This window comes from Peromyscus californicus, unplaced genomic scaffold, assembly GCF_007827085.1.
Source record: "Peromyscus californicus insignis strain IS unplaced genomic scaffold, ASM782708v3 Scaffold_16__1_contigs__length_79575227, whole genome shotgun sequence".
Taxonomy (NCBI): domain Eukaryota; kingdom Metazoa; phylum Chordata; class Mammalia; order Rodentia; family Cricetidae; genus Peromyscus; species Peromyscus californicus.
In genome coordinates, this window is record NW_026294458.1 from 33,677,458 (window position 1) to 33,702,236 (window position 24,779).

The 24,779-nt window shown below is 42.2% G+C and overlaps 1 protein-coding gene across 13 annotated transcripts in view; it reads right to left on the reverse strand.

The window, feature by feature from the left end:
• Positions 1-13,993: 13,993 nt before the first annotated feature.
• Bbx (BBX high mobility group box domain containing) overlaps positions 13,994-24,779 on the reverse strand; it is a 247,743-nt gene continuing 236,957 nt past the window's right edge. For all 13 annotated transcript variants that reach the window (XM_052740847.1, XM_052740857.1, XM_052740850.1 and 10 more), the window contains 2 exons: positions 22,808-22,991; positions 13,994-19,820 (listed from right to left, as the gene is read on the reverse strand). In XM_052740847.1, the coding sequence (XP_052596807.1) occupies positions 19,733-19,820; positions 22,808-22,991 (272 nt within the window). In that variant the 3' untranslated portion in view covers positions 13,994-19,732. The remainder of the gene's footprint in view (positions 19,821-22,807; positions 22,992-24,779) is intronic.

Here is a 24,779-nt window from a genome sequence, read left to right on the forward strand (position 1 = left end):
GCAGGAGTGTGAGGGATTTTCTTGACTGAATCATTTGAAGTGAGAAGACTTACGGGAAATCTAGGCCATACCTTCAGGTGGCAGTCCACAGTGAGCCGCGCCTTTCCACGTCTATCATCAATGGAGAAAATGCACCACAGGCTTGGCCACAGGGCAGTCTGGTGAGGGCATTTTCTCAATTGAGGTTCCTACTTCTAAAGCGACCCCGGCTTGGGTTAGGTTGTTATAAAACTGGTCAGCACGGAGTGAAAGTATACCAGCTCTGAAGACAGACTTAGGGTAACAAGGCAGGCATGGTGGCGCCGGCCTTTAATCCCAGCCTTTAGGAAGTGGAGGCTGGAGGGTCTGGAAGTCAAGATCAGCCTAACTGCTCAGGGACTTTGAGCCAGCCTGGGTTATATGGCCCGTACTTCTCAGATGTTTTTTCCTCTGGGCCCTTATATTAAGCATCATATTATATCCAAGTGAACAGGTTTGTGTCTTGGTGGATGCAAAGCCAAAAACAGCATGGCCAAGACACCAGAGAATGGGGAAAGCTACATCACCCACAGAGGATTAGGAACGCACTCAGGAAAACAGGGCTACAGAGTGAGTTCCAGGACAGCCAGGGCTACACAGAGAGAAACACTGTCTCAACACAAAAGAAAAGGAAAAAGAGCTTAGCCTCCCAGAATCCTATTTCATACCGGAAACAAAGCTAGGAAACCTTCGAGAGCTGGCGGCTCCTCCAGAGGATGGCAATTCATCTAGAGATGTGTTCACTGGTCATTTTTGTATCTGGGCCAATTCAGGAAAAGCTTACCAATAGTTTATGTTTCATCTTCAAAGGGGAGGTTAAAACAAAAAACAACAAACAGACAACAACAAACAGCTGTGTTGAGCTCCCCCAAGAGGAAAATTGTATTTTTTAAAAAGCTTGATTTACCCCAGCACTTGGGAGGCAGAGCCAGGTGGATCTCTGTGAGTTCGAGGTCAGCCTGGTCTACAGAGCGAGATCCGGGAAAGGCCCAAAGCTACACAGAGAAACCCTGTCTCGAAAAACCAAAAACCAAAACCAAAAACAACCCCCCCAAAAAAAACCCTTGATTTACCTGATTTATTAATGCAATGAGAAAATAACATGACTTTTCAGTCCCTTGTTTGTTCCTCTTTTGATGATATTTAAGAAATGGATGCTTAGCGGGGTACGAATGGACAGGAAAAACAACTTCTAATGTGCGATGGCACAATGGATACAGAAGTGTGGAGACAAAATTGTGGATTTCAAAAAACCAGTAGAGAGGACTCCATGCTCTCAACACAAAGAAGTAAGGCTTGAGCTGATGAGTGTTCTTATTACTCTCTCTACACAAGTGCACATCTACATGAGCTATTACACGACTCTCCCACAAACAGGCACAACTTTTAAATGGCAAATAAGATTTAAAAAAAATTAGAACCAGGCAGTGGTGGCACACGACTTTAATCCCAGCACTCGGGAGGCAGAGCCAGGCGGATCTCCGTGAGTTCGAGGCCAGCCTGGGCTACAGAGTGAGTTCCAGGAAGGGCACAAAGCTACACAGAGAAACCCTGTCTCGAAAAACCAAAAAAAAAAAAAAAAAAAAAAAAAAAAAAAATTAGAAAAAAAAAATCCAGGTGTGCATGGTGTAATCACAACTGTAATCTTAACATATCTGTAACCCTAGCACAAGGTAGGCAGAGGCATGTGGTGGTATTGTGTTCCCCAAAATATTGTGCACCCTAATAAACTTATCTGGGGTCAGAGACAGAACAGCCACAATATTAAACATAAAGGATAGGCAGTGGTAGCACATGCCTTTAATCCTAGCATTCCAGAGGCAGAAATCCATCTGTTTAAGGATACAGCCAAGCATGGTAACTCACGCCTTTAATCCTAGAAAGCGAGCCTTTAATCCCAGGGAGTGATGGTAGAAAGCAGAAAGGTATATAAGGTATGAGGACCAGAAACTAGAAGCATTTGGCTAGTTAAGCTTTTAGGTTTTGAGCAGCACAGTTCAGCTGAGATCCATTCGGATATGAGGACACAAAGGCTTCCTTCCAGTCTGAGGAAACATATTGGGGACTATGGGGGTCCAGCCCCTCGATAGTCCCCTCCCAGGGTCCAGGAAGAATCTACAACCAGCTGATAATTAATCTTTGATGGGAAGAAATGAATCTATGTACACAAAACTCCTTAGTCCATAGACTTTATTATTCTGTGTCAGTTACAAGCTTATATTCTGCTCTCATATTTAGGTCTTTTTTTGCCTGATTTCTCTCTACACTTGTCCGCGGTCCCCTCTGGGTTCTATCTTAATTCCTTCATCTTGTTCTGCCCCTTCTAGGGTCTCATCCATCTTGTTCCTTCCCATATCATCTTCTCTCCCATCTCTTTCTCTCTCCTCATCTGGCTCTTCCTCATCTTGTCGTTCCCCATCTGGCTCATCCTCATCTTCCATCTCATTCCTCTAGTACTCTCTTCTAGCCCTTCAATCTAGTTCTTCCCCATCTCAGTTTGTTCCTCTCAAGTTCTTACCCGTCTAGTTCTTCCAGTCTCTTTTCTCTTCTCCGACCCTCTGTCCTGGAGCTCCCGGTATATAAAAGGAGGGTCCGAGCTAAATTGTGTAAAGCTATTACTTAACGTCCACCTGACCTAGGCGGTGTCTCCTTGTCCAATTTACCTTAAGTTAGGAGACTTGTATGTGGGCTGTTATCACTGTTAGTCCTCGGAAATTGGGCGACCACCTGGGCGGTGTCTCCTTGTGGAATTTACCTTAAGTCAGGAGACTCGCCTGTGGGTGGTTATCACTGTTAGTCCTCGGAAGTTGGGCAACCACCTGGGTGGTGTCTCCTTTAGTCCTTGAAAGTGGCTAGGGGAGATATCTGATTCCAGAGAAAGCCTTTCCTGAGGCTGTTCTCCAAATGCCTGGAATGTGTATGTCTAGAGAGTGATCAGTCCACATTGTTAGCCATTCTTAGGGAAAAGTCAATTGGGAAAACTATGAAGGCACACATGATTTTCATAACAGAAGACAGCTGATATATAACAAGCCAAGTAACACCAAAAACTCCTTGGGATTTGGCTTCCTCTGGAGGAATTCCCTGATTCCTCCAGGTAGTGACTTTGCCATAACCAGCTGAGTTCTTATGATATATTTCTGCGGCCCGCAGCAGAAATAAGATCAGCTGAGAAGTTGGCCAGGTGAGGTTAGCTGTGGTTGTTCTGTCTCTCTGATCTTCCAGTGTTGACCCCAGTACCTGGCTCCAGGTTTGTTTTTTTATTGATAAGACCGTCTAACAATTCATGCTACATCTGGAAGGATGGCCAAGGATTCTAGGGTACACAGTGAGGTCTAGGATAACCTGGGTTATAGAGTGAGAGAATGTTAGCAAAGAAACTCAAAACAAAACACCACAAAAGCAAACAAAAACGTCACCACCAACAACTCCACAGTTTTTCAAGGTAAAAGTCCTGGACATTCCTTATGCTCTTTTGACAAATAAAAAAACTAAACCGAACAGGAGGGAGGGAGAGGAGACAAGGAGGAGAAAGAGGGAGGGAGGGAGGGAGGGAGGGAGGGAGGGAGGGGTAGAAAGGAAAGGAGGGGGAGAGGGGGAGGAGGAGGGGGAGAGAGAGAGAGAGAGAGAGAGGGAGGGAAGGAGGGAGAGAGAGAGAGAGAGAGAGAGAGAGAGAGAGAGAGAGAGAGATAGAGAGAGAGAGAGATCTGCCTTCAGGCTCAGTGGGGAGCATTTCCTGGGCTCTCCAGATTCTCTGGTGGGGAGTATGCCCCTTGAGACACACAGGGACCCTGGGAAGCTGCGGGCAGTCTTGGTGCAGGATGCTATCCACTAACCACTCGGAGGTGCAGGGCTTGCTGAGACCAGCGCTGCGCACCCTGCGCTTCAGCCTGGGCATTAGGAACACAAAGATTCGCATGGAGTGGCAAATGGCGTGGGTGACATCAACAGGATTTGGCAGCATTTGCTCGAGATAATTTGAGAGAAAGAGTCAAGTTGACAGCCTCTCTTTCACAGCAAAATTGCCTGGTTCTGGTGCTGTGTCGTTTCTGGCTCCCCTGCCTAAGTGAGTATCACAGTGATTCCAACCGGGCTGTTTATGTAAGTCGAGCTAGCTGAGGCCTGGTAGCAAGCTGGGGCTGCAAAGCACTCTGGTGACACTCAAGGGCCTTCCAGTAAAGACGCTTCCTCCACACTCCACACTCGAGAGGAAGTTCTCTGGGAACAGTGCCTTCTTTAGAAGCTTATTTACATTCATTGAGCTAATGGTTTTTGTCCAGTAATACATTTAAATTGCTTTCCCTTCTGGAGTTATGCTCACAATCACGTTTCCGAATGTGACTTTCTTTCCTCTGTGCAGTCAGTAATTTCCTCAAGGGTGGGATGAGAGCATTGTCCTTTCGAAGCCATTGGAAACAGACCTGGTCTCAGCACTCTCAGGAGAATATTCTCTGGGTGATAATTGCAGCCAAACGCAACGTTCAAATGAACAGAAGCCATGCAGGGCTTGCCTCCTCTCCCTGGTTCCCCAGAGACCTTATTGCAGGGCAACACTGCTCATACTGATCTGGGAGAGAGCCAAGATATTCAGCCTCTGAGGGTATAAGAGTCCCAAGTCAGTTGCCGGAAGGGCAAGAAGGTTGAGGAGACTGTGTCTTCAGGATTTATAAACAGAACCACATTGACGTACAGAACCACACATACCAGGTATGGATATCACAGAAAGGGCTTTTTAGGAATGAACAGAATTAGGTTTACTCAACCTTGCAGCCCTGATTACTTGGTAAACTGGCAGTCCACGGCCAGGGGAGGGAGAAGAGAAGATTGTTTTAAAGCTGGAGAAGGTGGATGAGGCTGATGAGTGTAACTGAAGCACTTGTAATCCTATTTAAACGCCCTGGGTCATTAGTGCAATACAGGCGCTTCAAATACTAGCTTTAGGAGGGAAACAGAGACAGGCTTGGGAGGCAGCTCAATGGTAGACTGCTTTCCTAGCATGCCCAAGGCTCTGTGTTTGGTCCCCAGCATTGCCAAAGCCAAACAAAAAGCAGAGGGAAGGAGGCATGAGCAGTTCTCAGTTTTTGTCTTGTAAACAAAGCTCCCTTCTCCCCTTGTCCAAGGTGACATGGCCCCCAAATGCCTGGAACCCCGGAGTACTGGATCCTATGTATTATTATTTTTCCTATGTACACATGTTATGATTGTTAGCCACAGTGAGAAATTAATAACCAATAAAATAGAATAATTATACTGTGAATTGTTTTTAATACAGGCAGCTGCATTTATGTAGAAGATCCTACAGACTGACTGATTAGAAGTTCTGTGATTGTGAGAGTCAGAATGTTTCATATCAAGATCCAAAATTATGTTGGGTGATTTTTAAATTTCTTAATAATCGTTTATCACTCTTTGGCTCCCAGGGAAAATCATGGAGCATATTAAGTAACTAAGGTATTAATCCAAGAGTGCCATCTGAGTCTCCAATGAGACTTATAGATTTCTCCTTGATTGTCCCACCAATGTATTTGATAAATACCTTAATTTATTATTTTCTTCTGTTCTGTGACAATAAAAAGTTCATGTACTTGCTTCCACAGTGAACCTGTCATTCTGGATAATCTAAATCTATGTTCCTAGGTCACTCAGTTTTGGTTCAGAATGAACTGTCTCCTGTTCCCTTTCGAGTGAGAGAGCTGTGCTTTATGCTAACATACAAACGTACTGGAATGAAGTTTACTTAAGATGCATGAATTCATCTCTGGAAATGCTCAAATTGATATCTTCAGACCTTGGATAACCTGTAGTAACTGCAAGTGCCAGAAGTAAAACCCTGACGAGAGAAAACTGCCTGTGAGGACAGAAGGAGGCCACCATAGGCCACAAGAAAACGAATTTCCCTTCTGCCTGATTCTCAAACTCAGAGTCAGACGTGGTGGTTAAACGGCTTTTTAAAAAAAGCTAAAAAAAAAAAAAAAAAAAAAGTTAACATTTAAGTGAGAAGATTATTTAACCCCATAATAAATTTTACAGAGGAAAAAACTACCAGAGCCTGGGACCTGAGGGTTGTATAGCTCAAACCTGGGCCCTGCCTGTTCCTTGTCTCACAGGCTGTGGAGACAGTCAGGGCTCCTGTTGAGTGGTTTGCATCTTCTAAGTCCAGTCGGCTGGCTGAACTCCCTGCTGGGCGGGGCCTGCTTGTCTTTGAATGCCAGCCAAACCCAGCCACTCCCCTGGAAACATTATTCATCAGCTAATGTAATGTCGCCGCCAATCTGTGCTGCTGCTGTTCCCTGCAGCCGGCTCCAAAGCTGGGACATATTCTAGCTAAAATAGATCTTCGGCTGAAGAGCAGGTGGTGGCGGTGGCAGGCTAGAATGTCACACAAAGGCAACTCGCAAAGGGAAAAGTGCACACCCAGACCAGAAAACCATTTGCTTTTTAAAAGGAGGCATATGGAATATTGGATGTGTGGGTAGGAGTGCAAGAAGAACCCAAAAAAAGTACTTCACATGGATAAATGCCCATATACAGAACAAAAATTCTTGATCTGATTCCAGTTTCAAAGTATCCTACAAGAAAAGGCAGCCTGCCCAAGAGTCAACTGCTCTGCCTTCAGGTCAGATGCTCGAAGGCCAAGATGGGCAGGCTTATGGCCTGTTTGATGGTGACTGTCTTCTGTTGCACCAGCCTCAGTCTTTCATACACACAGGTTCCTGGAGGAGTATTGCTCCAATACCATCTGCTCATTTCAAGCCAGACTGCCATGACCTGCATGACTTGTTAAATCCTATCTAATTTGCAGGACTTGGATCTCATCACCCAGCAACAACACTGTGGCTTTGAGGGCACTAAGCCATGCATCTGTATTTTGGTCAATGTCTAACTGATCCTTGTGAGCATAAGTGATGTGTGTGTGTGTGTGTGTAAGACAGAGGGACAAAGACAGAGAGACACCCAGAGAGAGACACAGACATACACACAGAGACAGAGACAAGTCACTCAAGATAGTATAACGCTATTGAATACAGATTCTGTAATTCCCCTTTATCAAGTACATTGACTATACTTGACCAACTGATATTAAACGATCAGGAGTAGCTGTCAATTTTCAGGTTCTTACGATAAGGTCCTTTGCTTAGTCTGACTTCAGGCTCATGCCACAGCTTTTGTTATTACCTTCTATGGAGCCATTAGTAGAACACTGAATGAGGTTAGTGCTGCTGACATCGCAGGTATGAGAGATGTCAAACAAGCAATGTCTCCAGGGAGCATAGCCAGGGACTCTTTCAACCTTTTGTGCTCCACACTTTTCTATTGGAGGTGGGAGGCATTGTATACTTGGAGGCTTCAACTCCTATTAGTTGTAGTTTTTTATCTTTTACATGGGTACCATTCATTCTATAGCAAGGCCACTTTACAGGTCTTAAGAGAAATGCACCAAGGGGATTATAAAGGAGAGTGATGTATGGTTAACACCATAGTCTACCCTTAATAGTTGAACAGAGCCCATTTGGTTTGGATTCTGTGGATCAGATTACTCAAACGCTGTGGTATATTTGTACACTTTGTGAAGATATTTTGCTGTGATTGGTGTAATATAGAGCTGAAGGGTCAATAGCTAGGTAGGAAGAGGTTAGGTGGGACTTCTGGGGACAGAAAGCAGTCTGGGAAGAAGAAAGGCAGAGCTGCCAGCCAGACACAGAGGAAGCAGGATGGGCAGTAAAAGAATGGTAAAGCCACGCAGCAGACCATAGATTAATATAAATGAGTTAAGTTACAAGAGCTAATTGAGATGAGCCTAAGCTAAAGGCCACACTTTCATAACTAATAAGAAGTCTCCATGACATTATTTGGGAACTGGTGGTACAGAAAAAGACTTGTTACACTCCAACACAGGAAAGCAGTTAAAACCATTAGTGTCTTCCCCCAAATCTCTTGCTCTAAACAAAGTTTGCTGTAAAGGAGTTTAGATTGCCTTAAATGTTGAAGTGGGCCAGATCCAAGGTGCCATCTCACCACAGATTGGATGACCAAATCCTTTACACAGTATCAGCCTCTGAGGGGCCAGGCTGGTCAGAGCATGTATGACATGTGAATCATATTTGTCTCTCAGCCTCTGCAGGTCCCATGGTTGGCTGTTGGAGCTGCAGCTGTGGCCCCCATCATCTGTGGCTGTCTCTTGGGGACAAGGTGTCAGTTCTTCCCAACCATAGAGGCAAGGGTACAAGGCTGGACTCCCCTGTCCTTTCATGATGAAATGGCCTCTGATCTATGGAATCATGTATAAGACTACATAAACAGAAAGTGAAAATGGGAAGACATTTGGGTACTTCAGCTGTGCATCTATCCCTTAATTTTTCTGTTTTCTCCAAGTAGCCAAATTTACTGAACCTTTTTCTGGAAACCAGTGAGTGTCTCTGAATGTAGGCTAAGAATTGATGAAACTGGAATGTTTTATTTTTTTTTAACCTTACTTCTTACATTCCTCAAAATCTTCTTCAAAAACTGCCCATCTCTAGATTCCACTCACCCCCATGTTTTATACCTGGTGCATAGAAATGTGGTTTACCTTACCTTTGTGACCTCAACGGCTGCAAGTTCCCCCTAGTCAAGGCCCCTATTTGAGTGCCACTTGCCCTAACCAGCACAGCTTTGGACTTTGGGGTGATGGAGAATGAAGAAACGACAGACACAAGCTATGTAAAGCTGGGATCAGGTGGGCCATGTGCTTGGACGGAGATGCACCAGAGGCAGCGGGGAAAGTCAGCATTTTTTTTGTATACAGTGGGGATCAGGAGGGGGTTAGCTAATCTTGGTGGGAGATTGCTATAAGGAGCAGTCTCTGGTTGCAGTCATCCACAATGAGGTAATTGTGGTGGTACCTTCTGCATTTACTGGTTTTAGCTAAAGATTAACCATTGATCAACAGCTATGCTCTAACCAGGTGTCTTAGTTAGGATTTCTATTTCTATGAAGAGACACTATGACCACGGCAACTCTAATAAAGGAAAACATTTAATTGGAATGGCTTACAATTTCAGAGGTTTAGTCCATTATTATCATGGCAGGATATGGCAGCATGCAGGCTGACATGGTGCTGGAGAAGGAGCTGGGAGTTCTACATCTTGATCCGCAGGCAACAGGTTCCTTGATTCCTTTGAACAAAGGAAACCTCAAAGCCCCTTCCCCCCACACACAGTGACACACTTCCTCTCTTTGCGCCACTCCCTTTGGGGGGCTTTTCCTTTCAAATCCACCACACCAGGGAAAGGCTTTGCCATTCCCCAGAGCTTGGCCCAGGAAAGCTTTGGCGTACTGAGGTGATGGTGTCCTTGACCTTGGCCTCATTTATGTCAACAATCCACTTTTGTTCAGACTTCCTTTGCTCCCTACACCAGACCTTTAGAAAGTGGGGAGAGGAAGCAAAGGCTTAACTGAGCTTTCTGGGAGGAGGAAGATGCGCGCGCACACACACAGACAGGTGCCTGATGAACTTCAAATTAAACTCTCCAAATTTCTACAATTTTTTTTATGAACTCATACATAAATTACAGTGCAGTTTGCATATGTAAGAGGAATGATCTTGCTTCTTAAAGCAGATGGTTTTGAAATTAAAACTCCTGCATCAACCCTAGAGGGTTTTTTTCTTTGGCCATACTAAAGTGAATATTTGGTTTCAAAAACCTTCAGTACCCACCGATGACCCCCTCCCCATAATAGGTTTCTCTGCAGAAGCAGCAGCCAAAACTGGGCTTTTGACGCCTTTCCTTTGTTTGGAGACTCTGAGTGGGCGGGGTTTGGAGAGAGAAGAGAGAGAGAGAGAGGAGAGAGAGAGAGAGAGAGAGAGAGAGAGAGAGAGAGAGAGAGAGAGAGAGAGAGAGAGAGAGAGAGAGGGAGAGAGAGAGAGAGAGAGGAGAGGAATGGGGCTTTCTGGATCGGATCGCGCAGGGGGCGAGCTGGGGGTTCCAACCGAAGACCCACTGAACGAAATAATTCCACAGAGCCCAATAGAATAGGCACTTCGTGTGATAGAATCTTTAAAGGCTAAGCATTAGGAAGCGAAGGCTCCCATTCTGACTAGAACCAAACTGTTGTGGGGGTAAACCATCCAACAGGTCGACTCTCCCACAAAAGTCTTTTGCTTTAGCAATCCTTCTAGGCAGGAATTCCTGAGTCTTTCACGAACATTTGAAAAAAAAAATCTTGTATGTTCTTTCAGAGGGGAAAAAAATGAAGAGGGAAAAATTTGCAGTAACTTATTTGAAGAGAAATTTAATGACTAAAGTACTTCAATTCCAGTAGTATGCACAATCCAGGACTGGGGCAGAAAGGAGAGCACCAGCACAGGGAGAGAGGGGGTTGCCCTACAACACCCTCCATCTGGACTCTCAGGAGAGATATGCCATGCCCTGGGATAGGCATCACAAGCCTCACCCCCAGGTCTTTTATCACCCATTTGCCAGTCTCAGAGCTTGGTAGCCTTGTTGCAGCAGTTTATATTTTCCTTATGTTAAAATCCCTTCAAAAAAAATATCCCTTCTGTGAAAAAGATTTAAAAATAAAGTTCTTTTAAGGTAGAACAGTATCCCATTAAGAGTCTTCTTAGTACAGATTATCAAATCTCCCATAAACTCAGGCTCTGCTTTCTCAAATCCTCGGATGGATTCCCATCTGTCTCCCTGGTCCTGTATTCCAGCACTTGGTATCTCTGCATGTGTATGGGGGTATGGGTGTGCAGGTGCGCAAGCATGCCCATGGATGGAGGCTCAGACTTCAGCTGTCTTTGTCTCTCCCACTGGTTTCTTTTCACATCAAGGCAGTCTCTCACTTGAACCCAGAGCTCACCCCAGGGTTCTCGTCTCCTCCTCCTGATCACTGTGAAAGCTGCTCTGCCCATCCTGCATTGTTAGGGTACTGGAACTCCAGACTGGACGCCTCGGGTCTACAGCAAGCGATTTATCCACTGAACTATCTCCCAGGCCTCAGCACCTTTCAACACTTCCTGGAAATCAAGCTTTGGTATTTACACATAAAGAGTACTCAGTGCAGATTTGCTAAATGAAAGGATTACCATTAAGGAAGCCTGATGTAGCAACCTGGTGGGCATGAGCGATGGCCAGCTGAGAACTCTCTGGAGCCAAGGCATGCACACTGGAGCAATTTTCCATGAGCTTTGAGAACAGTGGAAGGCGGCAGGTTTTCAGCAACTTTCATCTTAGTTTTGATTTTGATATGCAATACACGTTTTAGGTGGGGCTAGCATCAAAGTGATAAATACTTCAGATTCTACTTTAAAAGACTTAGGATATTTAAAGGCTTATGTGAAGACTATGGCTCCATTTTTAATATACGATTAAGTCAATACAGAATATGGGAAATTTTATTCTACAAAGCAGTGACTAAAAATTTCCAGGATGTCAAGAATTGTATATATTTGGGGAAATTGTATCAATACTGCTTTTTCTATTAAATGCATTCCAGGAAGAGCTTCAAACTCTGTGGCCAATCATTACCTAACTTTGTATCTATTATGTGTCTACTGCTGGTATATCACTCAGTGCTTTTCCAAGCTTATTTCTGGAAGAGCCCATGCCTGTTTAATTGGCCATTCATAAGATCCACTAATACCATCAGAAAAAACTCATCTGAGAATATTTCTTGAACACATTTCATGCTGCCTTCAAAACCATTTATATATATATATATATATATATATATATATATATAAAATCATCTAAGACCTGTTTACATGAATTTTCCTTTTCCTTCATTCTCCATCACTTTTTAGAGACTTTCCACCCTCACATTTTTCTCTTATGTACAACCCTGCAATAATACCTGTTGCAAAACCCTTTAGGGTAAAAGATCTCCAAACCGGGCAAGTCACACACAAATTTACAACTTTTTTTTTTTCAGACTGGGATTTCATTCTGTGTGTTAATTTCCAGCATGCTGATCAGAATGTTCAGAGTCTAAATCTCTGGAAATTTGCTTTCAGAGCACACCTAAAGTATCTCCATACTCCCTGGAAGCCTGGAGGGCAGTGTGAGAGAAAGACAGGAGGAAGGGAGCTGGTAGAGGGGGCTTAGACATATGATTAACATGGATATTTTCAAGTTTTAGCCCTTGGGCTTTCCAAATCCATCTGGAGAAAAGCACACAACAAGACACCCCCCCCCCACACACACACACACATACACAGTCACACTCAAAGACCTCTTAGAAAGGGTTCTCTTTGACCAGTGAAGTTAAACATCTATTTTGAGATTGTGGATCAGAGAGGTAAATAGCTATTATCCAAGCTTAACAGTTTTTCTGTAAATTGGAAATAACTCCATTCCAGAATGTCCATGGATTTCTTTTTACTCTGGACAAGTTTTGAAATTGTTGAGAAACAACACAAAGTAAATGCACAGCAACCATTTCAACGTCTTTGTCTGCAATGTTCAGGTGGAATATTTCTAGCACACGTATGTCACCTAGTGATGGGATCTGAAGTGGAGGCAATGAGTGGCACACAGATAAAACATGGACTGAGGAAATACTGCTATCCGTTGGCTGAAAAGTGATGGGCACCCAGATTCAAAACACAAACTCTCTGCTTTTGCATGTACTGAAATTGTGTAATTCCAACAAAGCAAAAGGGTTTGAGATAATTGATAATTTTCTTTTCTAGCATCTCTTTAGTGTGTATGAAGTCAGTCATGTTGGTTTTACCTCACTTAACTGTTAATAACTTTCTTCCTTGTGAGAGTTTTCACATTCTATTTAAAAGGATGCAACAGTATTGATACATATAACACTGTATAATTACACATATGCATACACTGTCACTTTTTTCTAGCAGAATTTGTATCTTTAGCAAGGAGCCCCTCTTTCCCCAGCCTCCCTCTTCGGCTTTTAGTCTCAGTAATGGGAAGAAAGAATGGAGTGACTTTGGTAATTCATTAGTTAATTTTACAGGAAACATTTTACATACCAAAGTTTGAACAGATAGGAATTTAACCCATTTAAAGTTTTTACATCATCAAATCTCTCAGAACAACTTAACTTGACAATTACACTGTCAAGCTAACCTGAATTTCTCAATTTTCCTGCCTGAGTGCAGGGATCACATTGTAAGCAACCATGTGTGGCTTCTCAGTATTCTTTGAATGCACTCACGAACCATGCTAACTTGGACATGGAATAAGGAGCACTTAATGTACATTTAAAGACACACCAACATTTCCTATCCCCCAAAGCAATGGTAGGCAGCACACAACCACTCTCATCAAGTGATTAAGGGAGGTTCAAAACCCAATGGTAAGTAGGTGGTGGTCCAGAACTTGGGACCAAATATGTGCTATTACACATCTATGTTGATATGGTTTCTGTACGACTTTTGTCGTTTGGGATTTTGTATTTGAGACAGGGTCTCATTATATATCCCTGGCTGGTTGGGATCTGGCCTCAAAGTTAGATTGCCTGCCTTCCCCCCCCCCCCCCCCCCCCCCCCCCCGCCCCAAGTGCTGGAATAAAGGTGAGCACCACCACATCCAGCTCCAAAGGACTTTTAAATAAGACCAAGTTCAGGAATACTCTACTTATTCAGTTTGAAGTCTGAGCTTTTATGGGTGGCTATTGCCTACATGATGTAACTCACACAGTTTTATTAGACAGAATCCAAGGCAAGAGTATGTCAAGCTCCTCTAAAAGTTCTCATCCCAAATAGCAGCCTGAAGTGAATCTTCTGTCTTCCATTGGACTCCCTTTCACCTTCCACCCTCCACATTAGGGGAGAGCAGTCAACACTCCTCAGACAAGGGTCAGTCTCAGGTGAACACAGGGTCAGTCAGGGGAAACCATTAACCGATGATCTGCAATAGTTGAAGAATCCTTTATTATTTTCTCTGCCGTTTTTAGTGGACATGGTACACTGAAGGCACATACTCTATGGTTGGTAGTGTGAACATAAAGAAATGTATTTGAATAATATCTTTAAAATATTTCAAATTTTTATTAAATATTTTTTATTGTTTTAAGATCACAGTTAAAGTACTTTAGCATGTTATACACATGACTTACATGTGCAATTTTTAGAAATATCAAATTAGGTATAAGATTTTGAAGAAATTATATAAATGTGTATATTGACTTTTACTACACATACATCTAAGAAAGCAATAATTCTGTTGTACCATTAACTGGAAATCATTTATTACATGGCATGTTTACACCAACTCTAAAGAGAACCAAGCCAATTTCCAAAGCAAAATAAAATAAAATAAAAATAAAAATAAAACAAAATGAGCAAATCAGTCATGCTGAAACTGTCAACAGACTTAAGACCTGGGGTCAACTGAAGCTGTGGTTAATTTATGACATGTAAATAAGCAATTCAAACCTATGACAACCAGGGTATAACCTGGTGTGTGGAATCTCAGGAGGTTTCATCAACCTTTTGACAAATTCCTGAGAGTCAGAGGCTTGCTTAGTGCTAATGACATGAAAATGTGGCTGAGCAATCACTAAGCTCAAGGTCCCCAGGCTTCCCGACCCTAGGTTCTGCTGCTCCAAGAGCCGAGGCACTAACATGAGGAGTCAGGAGACAAGAGCAACACCTTCTGGCGAGCAACAGAGAAGTCAGTGACATTCCATGGAACGTGAGTGTCTCTATGATTTAGGTTAGAGCTTGAGGTAAGATTCGTGTTGTGGGTGGGTTTGGAGGCATTCGATCAGATCCTTGTTACTCAGTCACCAGTTCTGGCCCAAGTTATCAGAAAATCTTTGGAAGTAGTAGTAATGTTCACAAAAACTAGTTCTGTGCATGAAAATCAATTTGAAGGCATGATCAGTTTGACCACTGTCTGCCAAGAAAAAAAAATCAAACAAACAAACAAACAAAAAAAACCAAAGCAAAACAAAACAAAGGCCACAGAACTTTGAACTACAAAGTTCCTCCTGTGACTTTATCAGTAAAAATCACACCACCACAGATAGAATTTGGTCAAAAGAGGAAACTTGCCCCTCCTCATAATGTATAGTAATATATTTGAAGGAAGGGGTAGCACAGAGAGGTGCAGATACACAAAGAAGTCAAACGGATGTCATTCACTTCTGTTGCCTCTTTGTTCTGAAATGTAAGAAGGTAATAACGTCCCCACTGTAAAGGACAGTTCTTCAGCATAGAGTATGAAGGAACGTAGCCATCACTTCCAAACACAAGCAAAGTAGTCCATCAGATTCATGGTTCCATGAACTACACAGCTGCTTCTGTTTTCATTACACACATGTTGTTAGTTAATCTAAGTAAGACTTAACAATCCCCAAACTCAAATAAAACCAAGTCCAGTCTAACTCTTTGGGAATGCCTGTATAAACAGAAACAACATCTAATTAGCAATTAGTACACTTTGCATAAAGTGCAAAACAAGGATATGTGGGGAGAAGCTAAATTCAATTTCCACCTAGCAGTCACTCCAAACACTTTAACAGGTCAAAGGTGATAAGCACTCGCTTCTACTGCTCATTTCAACAAGAGGATGTTCTCTCTGGAGAAGCCGGTTTGTGAAGTCCAAACACTGCAGTGGAAAATCGTGGCACTGAAGGTAGAAGCGAAAGACAGAGACTTACTGAAATAACTTTGGAAGCCGAGGTAGCCCATGAGGATTGGCCTTATCTGAGGGCTCTGTGGAGCAGTGCAATCAAAGGTGAATCTCAACAGCATCATGAACACCCCAACATTTCCCTTGCAAGTGGTAATGCCAGGCCTCCCCTGATTTCCTTCCTCTCCCCGAGGAAGCGGCGGTGGTGCTTCTTCTCTGTTGAATGGGTGCTGTCCTCCAGCCTCCAGCTGCTGGTCTTCAGAACACTTAGGACACATACAGTAGTTTAGCAGGCAGCATGGTCCCACTGCTTCACATTAACATCAAATGCCAAGCTTGGAACAGAGCTATGTAGTATTCCCCACCCCACCCTACAAACAAAACACGTCATTCAGTTTTCAGCTAATGTCCGTTCCATAGCAATTTATAATTTGCTTGAGATTTTACATTGGTGCAAACACTTCCGTACGCTGAGCCAAAGACTGCAGAGTGCAAATACATTTTTTACGACTTAGCAAAGCATCTGACTTTAAGAAAACAATACGGAATCAACACATTGGACTCCAATCCCCAGACGGGTTCAGATGCTCCTTTGCACATACAGTGTTGCCATCATTTTTCTCTAGTAATTGTACAGGCAGGAAGGAGAATAACAATGATAATATGGGAATTATTTCAGCATGGCTTCCAGGCAACATCTGATAAAATTAAATAATTTCTAACACTTGTGGGAAAAGGCTGCCAGAATGACAAGATCACTCAGAAGGGGACCGAATGAATGAAGAGTTTTGATCCACCATCTGAGACTAACCTAATTTGGGGACAAGAACCTGAAGTTTCCAATGTGGCTGTGGACTTTTTTTTTTCCTTTCCTCTGATCTCATCTACAGTACCCAAATAAACAAAACTTCAAGGATGTCTTACAGTATTTTTTCTTTCACTCAGCTTAAGAGCTGCAGTTTTAGTTACTATAATATACTCTGGACACTTCAGAATTACATTGGAAATACCAGAATACCTAAAATAAATAAAAGGCTACAGAAGACTGGAAGAGTCCTATGTCTGCACCTGAGACAGAACCTCCCACTCCATCACTGCAGAGAAGGGCAAGGACAACTTTCAAAAGGAGATTTATATACAGGTTGGAATCCAGAAATTAAGGTTGAAAGCATAAATACTGACAATTTCAACTAAATGCAAAGTGGTTTCAGAAAGATATGCTACAACAATGGAGAATATAACAAAGCAGAACATTGTATTTTGGTTTGCTTGAGATATACATAAGGTGCAACGACTTGGCTTCTTGAGGATGCTATGAGACAAATGTTAGTGTGGATGGTGCTTGCTGGCGGATTATAAGTACACATCAGATCGATACAGAGATACCAGTTTCCAGAAGGAGAGAAGTGAAATGAAGATGATGATGCTAATGCAGTGGAGTACAATGTAACGGACTGAAGGATTTGTGCTAACAAATGTTACCTGAAAATACCAACACCCCTCTCCAGCAGATTCGGGGCAGGAGAAGCACAGCTACTGAAATCAAGACCTCACTCAGAACTATAAAGCTTTGCAGGATTTCTGCTACTCTCGGTGCCTAACCGCTTAAAAATTAAGCATTTCTACAAAAAGGTTTTGTTGTTGTTGTTTTTTAAAGTATCTGAAAACAGTCATATCCAGTAAGTCCCTCCCATTCCCACCCTGCCTAAGGGAAAAGCCACTGGGGTTCAGGAAAAGCAGACCAGGTAAGATATTAACCACATAGAAAAAAAGTTATCTCTTGTTTGCTTCATTTTTTAAAAAAAAGGTCTCAGGAATATACAGCAATCTCTTAAGGGACTCTAGTGAAATGTACTCGGCAGACTGAAAGAGGGTGCTCTGGCAAAAATAGATCTATTCTAATATATTCTAGAGAATAACAAGTTAGTACCATTGTCAAGATGCATGTTCTGCACCAATGCAATTGTTGGTTTTCTACTTTTGTTATTAATTTTTTGGGTTTTAGCTAATTATCATGTTTAAAATCACTGCTAGCAAGTGGTCCAAAACTCCAGCAGCCACCAACATCAGGACCCAGCAATTTCCAAACATACACTTTTTTTGTTTTGAAATTTAGAAAATATTATTAAAACAGTTATAGTAAAAATAGTATGCTAAAATCTGGGGCTATTCACTTGATTTATTTCTATGTGAATGGGGTTAAGCTATACCTACTGATTTACCTTTTACTCTTTCCTGGTTTCTCCATCCCCACAATGAACATCAATTTTGGAGGACACAATTTTAATACTCTGCTGCCCTCCCTACCTGCTTTGGAAAGATAACAACAAAACAAAACAAACCTCTATCTTTTTCAATTCTGTTAGTATTGTTGTACATATTTTCCAGCACCGGAACTGAAGTAATATCTACAACCATGAGAAGCTAGACCTAGACAATATTAATAGAGTCATTTTATATGGCTATTAGGTCAAATTACAATTAGAAAAAAAATCATTACAATTCAGTCAAGTATAAATAAGAAAGCTAGATAAAACCATGTAAACTGTCACCATTTAGAGATCTAATTCAAAAGCTTCAAATTCCAGCTAGCACTATCAAAACTCCACCAGTTTGAAAACTATTAAAAATTATTGCTGGGATCCAAAAATTAAAATTTGGTAGTTTGTGCTGTGATTCAAGAGTGGGGAAATACTTTGTGCTATGGAACAAATACCCTGTAAAATCTGTAGCCTCAGATTAATTTTGATGTATCACTTTGCATTTGTTGCTAGGAAACAAGACACTGTGAACGTCAGGTGGTTAAGTCAATATGTTGAATGTTGTAAGCCAGTTAATCCACTTGGCACTGGCATATGGTTGGTTTTATGCTTAAAAGCAACAAAACATGAAAAGGAAACAGAAACTTGTAGGTGGATCTGACTGAGAGGCACACTTCAGACACCTCCCCCCTCGTTTACTCAATACCTCCTCAACAACACAAACTCCAAATGGCTCCTAAAACCTGCAGTGCCTATTAGGCCGTGCATAGCAATTGCAACCCGTCCAGTCTGTCTGTGATGGATGTAAAAGGTCTGAAGCTTCAAGTCCATATGAAGTGAGCATCTTCAATGTGTTTAGAATAATGAAGTAATACTAAGGTCACTTCTGAATAATATTTTTGTCTTTTTTTGTTTGTTTGTATGAACGATCCATTGGTCACTTAGACCCCTGTGTAAAAATAAAAGAATCCTCAAGGCATGAAAACATCAGTAATCTGTAATCTGCAGGATGCTTCCCCTGTCTGGGAAAATATTTGCCACAATTTGCCCCAAGCAAATTCTTCTTGGTCACTCAAGGCTAAGAAAAAAATTCAGATTGTAAGAATTGTAATAGTCTCTTTCTCGATCTCAAAATCAATCTCTCTCTCTCTCTCTCTCTCTCTCTCTCTCTCTCTCTCTCTCTCTCTCTCTCTCTCTCTCTCCCTCTCTGCCAGCAAACTACCACTACCATTCTGGTGGCAAATATAAAAGTGCAGAATATATGGACCACAAGGCCGAGCATACACCGCTAACAATGGTACGTCTGCCTGACCATGCTGCTTGGGAGTCTCTGGTACAGGCTTTTTAATATTTATTCTACAATATAAATGTAGGTATAACCTATTATATAAACCATCTTAGAACTTAAATCTTCATGTACAAAAGACTAAGAATATCTAATAATAACTAGTGCAGTGCGTCAGGGTTTTTTTGTTTGTTTTGAAAGAATAACTAGGTAATATATGAAACTAGTTTCACACTCTCTGGTTGGTAAAAGAGATGCTGGATGAGCTACAGTAAAGGCAGCCTTTTACCAAGTTACCACTGGTCAACCATCAAAAGCCTTTCTTCCATGCAAAGCAAAGGTCCAAATCACTTTGCTTTTGCTCAGTATCACACAGTAACACTGCCCTCAAAAACTGTGGCTTCTGAAACAACAAATGGTCCCAGAATGCTAAGTTCTGCTTCAAGTGATTCTGGGCCGTGTGGGACAGCAAGCACTTGTCCGCAGTCTGTACTTCCCACCACGTGGACTCGCCAGCATCCCTGGTAAAGACAAGGCTAGGGTAGTAGGTAAAGCACAATGTTTTACAATTAAAGGGCGCTTCACTGGTCAGCACAAGAAATAAGTACAGGAGCCTGTGGCATTTCTTTTGGCTGTCCATCATGGGTGAGCGGAGTTGACCTCTGACCTCTGTAAAACAAAAGGGGAAAAATCACTTATTGAGGGTCTACAATCTGAGATAAGCAAGGACAATGGGTGATAAGAATGTTCCAGTGTCATACTCAACAGTAATTAATAGTTACTACTCAGTCCATTAAATCTGGTTTTGTCCTTAGAATTTGACTTTGCTCCTTTCTTTTCCTTTTCTGAAGAGTTATTCACTGCCCCTCCCCATACCCCCTAACAATGTACTTCCTTGTTACTCTCCAAAGCTAAGGCCTTCCATTCTGTAGAAATAAAAACCTGAAAGACAGAGCTGAGCAACTCCTTAGGGCATGGAAAACTTTCAGCCAAGAGTGATGTTCTGTGGGAACACCTTCCTCTTAATTCATGGGGATTTTAAATGACACTTTTCTGTTCTCAGTGTGCTCAAAAAGGAAACTCTCCTATTTTGATTTGTAGTCTCCAGGCCAATTTCTTTCTTTCTTTTCTTCTTTCTTTCTTTCTCTTTCTTTCTTTCTTTCTTTCTTTCTTTCTTTCTTTCTTTCTTTCTTTCTTTCATTCTTTCTTTCTTTCTTCCTTTCTTTTTCTTTCTTTTGTTTTTTGAGACAGGGTTTCTCTGTGTAGTTTTGGTGCCTGTCCTGGATCTCGCTCTGTAGACCAGGCTAGCCTCGAACTCACAGAAATTCGCCTGGCTCTGCCTTCTGAGTGCTGGGATTAAAGGCGTGTGCCACCACTGCCTGGCTCCAGGCCCATTTCTTAGGGTAGATAATATACCTAATTTAAAACTTCAGTTCCCCTGAAGAGAAAGAGACTCGCACTGAACAATAACAGCAACAAGAAGAACAAAAATAAACAAAAAGAGGCAGTGCAAACCTTCCATGACATCTCACAGGAGCATGGAGAGAGACTCTCAGTGACGAAATCTAGCACTGACACTGTGTTTTAAATGGCAAAAACATCCAGCCCAATACTTGGGCCAAAATCAGTACACAGAGGGACAACTCCTGACTAGAGAACTCAGGAAAACGTCCACTATTTGGATTGAATCTTTGCCAAAATACAGCTGATTTTTCACAATTTTGTAGGTTTAGTAGTAAAAAATACAGTTCCTGGTTATAAAAATCCTATTCAAAATTTTTGGTACTTTCAGCTAAGTTTCTCAACCTAAGAAGCCAGGGGTGAACCAACAAACCTGTCGTGCCCAGACTAGCACACTCAGGCTGCCCCTGGTCTGGCCCGCACTGCACAACATACCACTGAAAACAGCTGAAGTGACAGCAGTGTTTCCACAGATTTCTCCTTCCAATACATTTTCAATAAACAAAAGTGGCAATTTTAAGATGTAGCAAATGCCTGCTTTATAATTATACCCACATTCCTCTTGATGTCCAAAAAAGAAGAGAATTCTGATATATGGAACACTTGAAGAATATAAGACACTAAGGATTTTAGAAAAAGAAAGCATACTAAGAACATATTTCTATTGATTTGTTCATTCAAATATGGCTGCTGTTAAGTACTAACTATCCAGTATGTTTAGCTCTTTCCTCAAGAAAAATAGATTTAAAATGGTGGTTTGTAATCTTTATGATTGTCTAATTATACTTAAAGATGGAAAAGAACTTTAGGAAATAGTGGGAAAGGAAGAAAGAAAACAAGTAAAAGTGAAAGAACACTAACATTTGTTAGACCAACGGAATAACTTTAGCAATCGCTGCTGTTTTTTCTAATGGGAAGGCATAGGAAAGTCTTCCACATAGTCTTTTCTATGCCTACACAGCCAGGCAGCCATACATTCACCTACTGGCAGAGGAGCAGTCACCTAAGCCACAAGGAACAAGACCAATGTTTTGTTTTCAAAATAAAGCAGGAGGAGACATAACATCAGCAGATACGGTTACAAGTAAATATGCCGCTAGTCTCAGGACAATGTACACAGGTGCCTGAGGTATGCAAGCTGCAGCAGTGAGGCATCTGAGAGAGGGGACTAACCGCAGGGACAAGAAGGAGGACCAGCAGTTCACCTGGGGATGCACAAAGGCAAGTACGGCCCAGCTGGGGGGGGACCAGCATTTCCATGAGTGCGAAGCAAGGCTGTGGAGGGCAGGGCAGGCTTGCTGACAGTGGAAAGGCTTCCTTGGGTTTTCTGCTGGTGCAAGCGATAAGCCACAGAAGGCTAGCTGGCAGGACAATGATGCACAGCTGTGTGTGGAAGAGAATGCTGGCAGCAGTGAGGTGCCTGTAGTCTTTTCTGAGCCCTTTATTATGATTCCCACTGAGGTGCAAGTGGAGAAGCAACATCTCTTTCGCAGGCTTAGCAGACCTCCCAGCAATGTCTGTCAGCCCTCAGTCCCCAGCAGGAAGCTGCAGTACACAAGTGGAAAGGACTGTGGCATCCTGGAGACATCGGAGGCTGCTGTGAGGGAGCACCAGAATTGACAGGTAAAGGGCCAAGCGGAGACAGAGCTACCACCAGGGCCTTGTGGTCATGACTCCCACTGTGATGGATTCTTATCCCTCTAGAACTGTAAGTCCACATAAACCCTTCCTTCTAGAACCCAACTTCTAGAAGTTGTCTTGGTCATGGAGTTTTACCACGGCAACAGAAAATTAACAAATAGAGCCACTCACTCCCAATTTACACAAAACATAATGCTGGGAGTGAGAGAGGATAATTATCATGCTCGGGATACTGTATTGTCCTCCCTTCATACCTCTGCTTCAAGATCTGACTCAGAATGTGTAGATGATACTGCTTCTCTACTCATAGGAACTTCATAGAAGTAAAGCTTAGTCACAGGATACTACAGCATTCAAGATAAAATACTTGGTTGCCATTTTCTCTCATGTTTACCACACTGTTAATTCACATATATACTTTGCAACAACTCATCTAAATAAGGGTGCCCTTGAACTCAGTATGGAAGCCAGAAGGTGGCGTGTAAAATGCAATCACTTCTGAAATGGTTGGCTGGTTTCCACACTGCTTCCTTCACTCCTGTTGGACCACTCACCTGTGCACATTCTCCATGGCTGCAACCTCAGCCAGTGCAGCGAGGCTGAAGAATGCAGACACAGCAGGCATTTCTGGAGTAGTGCTCTGTGGCTCCTCAACCGTATTGTGTGGGCAATCATCACCGCAGTATGTCTCGGTTACTTTAGGGAGACTCCTCTGCAGTTGCTCCTTTGGTTTGTCGTCTGAAACAAAGGAGAAATCCATCACAGGAGGAACAGTCAGAGCAGGGTACTGAGGAGCACTGTGCCAGACAGTGTGGAGAGTTCTCTTTCCTGTCCATGTCTGCTACCCTCTGAGTAGCAGAGCTGACACACTCTCTTCCTCCAAGGTAACACAGCACTCTCATTAAACTCGATGGCAACTTCCTACTGTTGACACCACCCTAACCCTGAATGAAGGAAAGGTGTGTTTTATTCACAAAGAATGGTTCAGTGTTGGGGTGGGAAGGAAAAAAGTGAACTGTGATCGAAATAAAACCCAAGAGACTTCTGTGATGGTTATGCCCTTCTCAAGAAGCCATAGCATATACTGTCACAGTAATGTGAGCTTAGGGTCTAATGCAATTCTAACAGGTAGAATAGACTGAGCTCCCATATTGTGGCTTTGTTCAAAAGACCTAATGGAACAAAGACAAAGGACTTTGTGGTACCTATAAAAAGACAAAGGAGAACACTTTCTGCATTATGCAAACATTGTAGAAGAGAGAATTTTTAATACTATTCAAATATAGAAAACAACTGATAAAAGATAGGACTGTCATAATTAGGACATAAAAGTGGCATGGTGTTTTCCTATGTAAAAAGGGAGTCTCTCCTAAAATTTCTCTTTTCATACAAATGAGAATGAATGGGGACATAAATGAACAAGGATGTAACAATCTATAAAATGAAAGTTACACATGAAAAGTAGAAAGACCATTTGGGAAAAGGGAACCAGTTGGGGTTTGAGGTAGGGTGATGGGAGCTGAATATGATCAAAGCACATTATAGACATGGATAAAAATGTCATCTATGGCACCTACTATTTTATACAACAAAATATGAGCTAATCAATAATAAAGAAAAATAAAAGTTGCCTATCAGAATCTAGATCAGAAAGTGAGGAGAGGAAGGACTTGTTGGACCAACATTGAGGCATTGGTCTTCACTCTGACCTCCTAGACACAGAATTCCACCTCTTCAAAGTTTCCCTCTGCTGTGAAACTAGAACTTGAGGTCTGTCTCATGGTTCTAAGAATTATGTAAAAATATAAGACATGAGAAAAGTGCAAATTTAACAATTGCCTTCTATTTCTTTTTTAATTAATTTATTTTTATTTTATGTGCATTGGTGTTTTGCCTGCATGTATGTTTGTTGAGGGTGTCGAGTCCCCTGGAACTTGAGTTACAGGTAGTTGTGAGCCACCATATGCGTACTGGGACTTGAACCTGGGTCCTCTGGAAGAGCAGTAAGTAGGTGCTCTTAACTACTGAGCCATAACTCCAGCCCCTGCCCTCTACTTCTAACTCAGCAAGCAATTCATCTGCATAAACACTGATATTAACCCAAATCAGATCTAATGGAATTCCAGACCTGCTAGGAGGCAACAACTAAGATGCATAGCTAGCATGGTGCCCCAAGATTTTCAGGAGATGTTCAGTCACCATCCTATCCTTTACTTGGAGCCTTTCAGAAAATTCTGTTATAGAAATCACTGGAAACAACAAATAGATCACAAGCTACGACAGGAAGTGGGTAATTTTACTGTGTGTTTAGACCAGAAAACAAGACTTCCAGATACATTCTAGGGCTCCCCTAGTAGATTGAATCAGCCCTATAGAAAGTTTTAAATATATTTTCAGGTTCCCCAACTCATTGCTTTGAATATCTAATAATCCGGCTTGTACTGACATGAATAGAACACCATGAAGTTACACAGACTCGTCTAGTAGCTTTCAAAATCTAGGCTCTTCTGGAATTTACTTAATCAA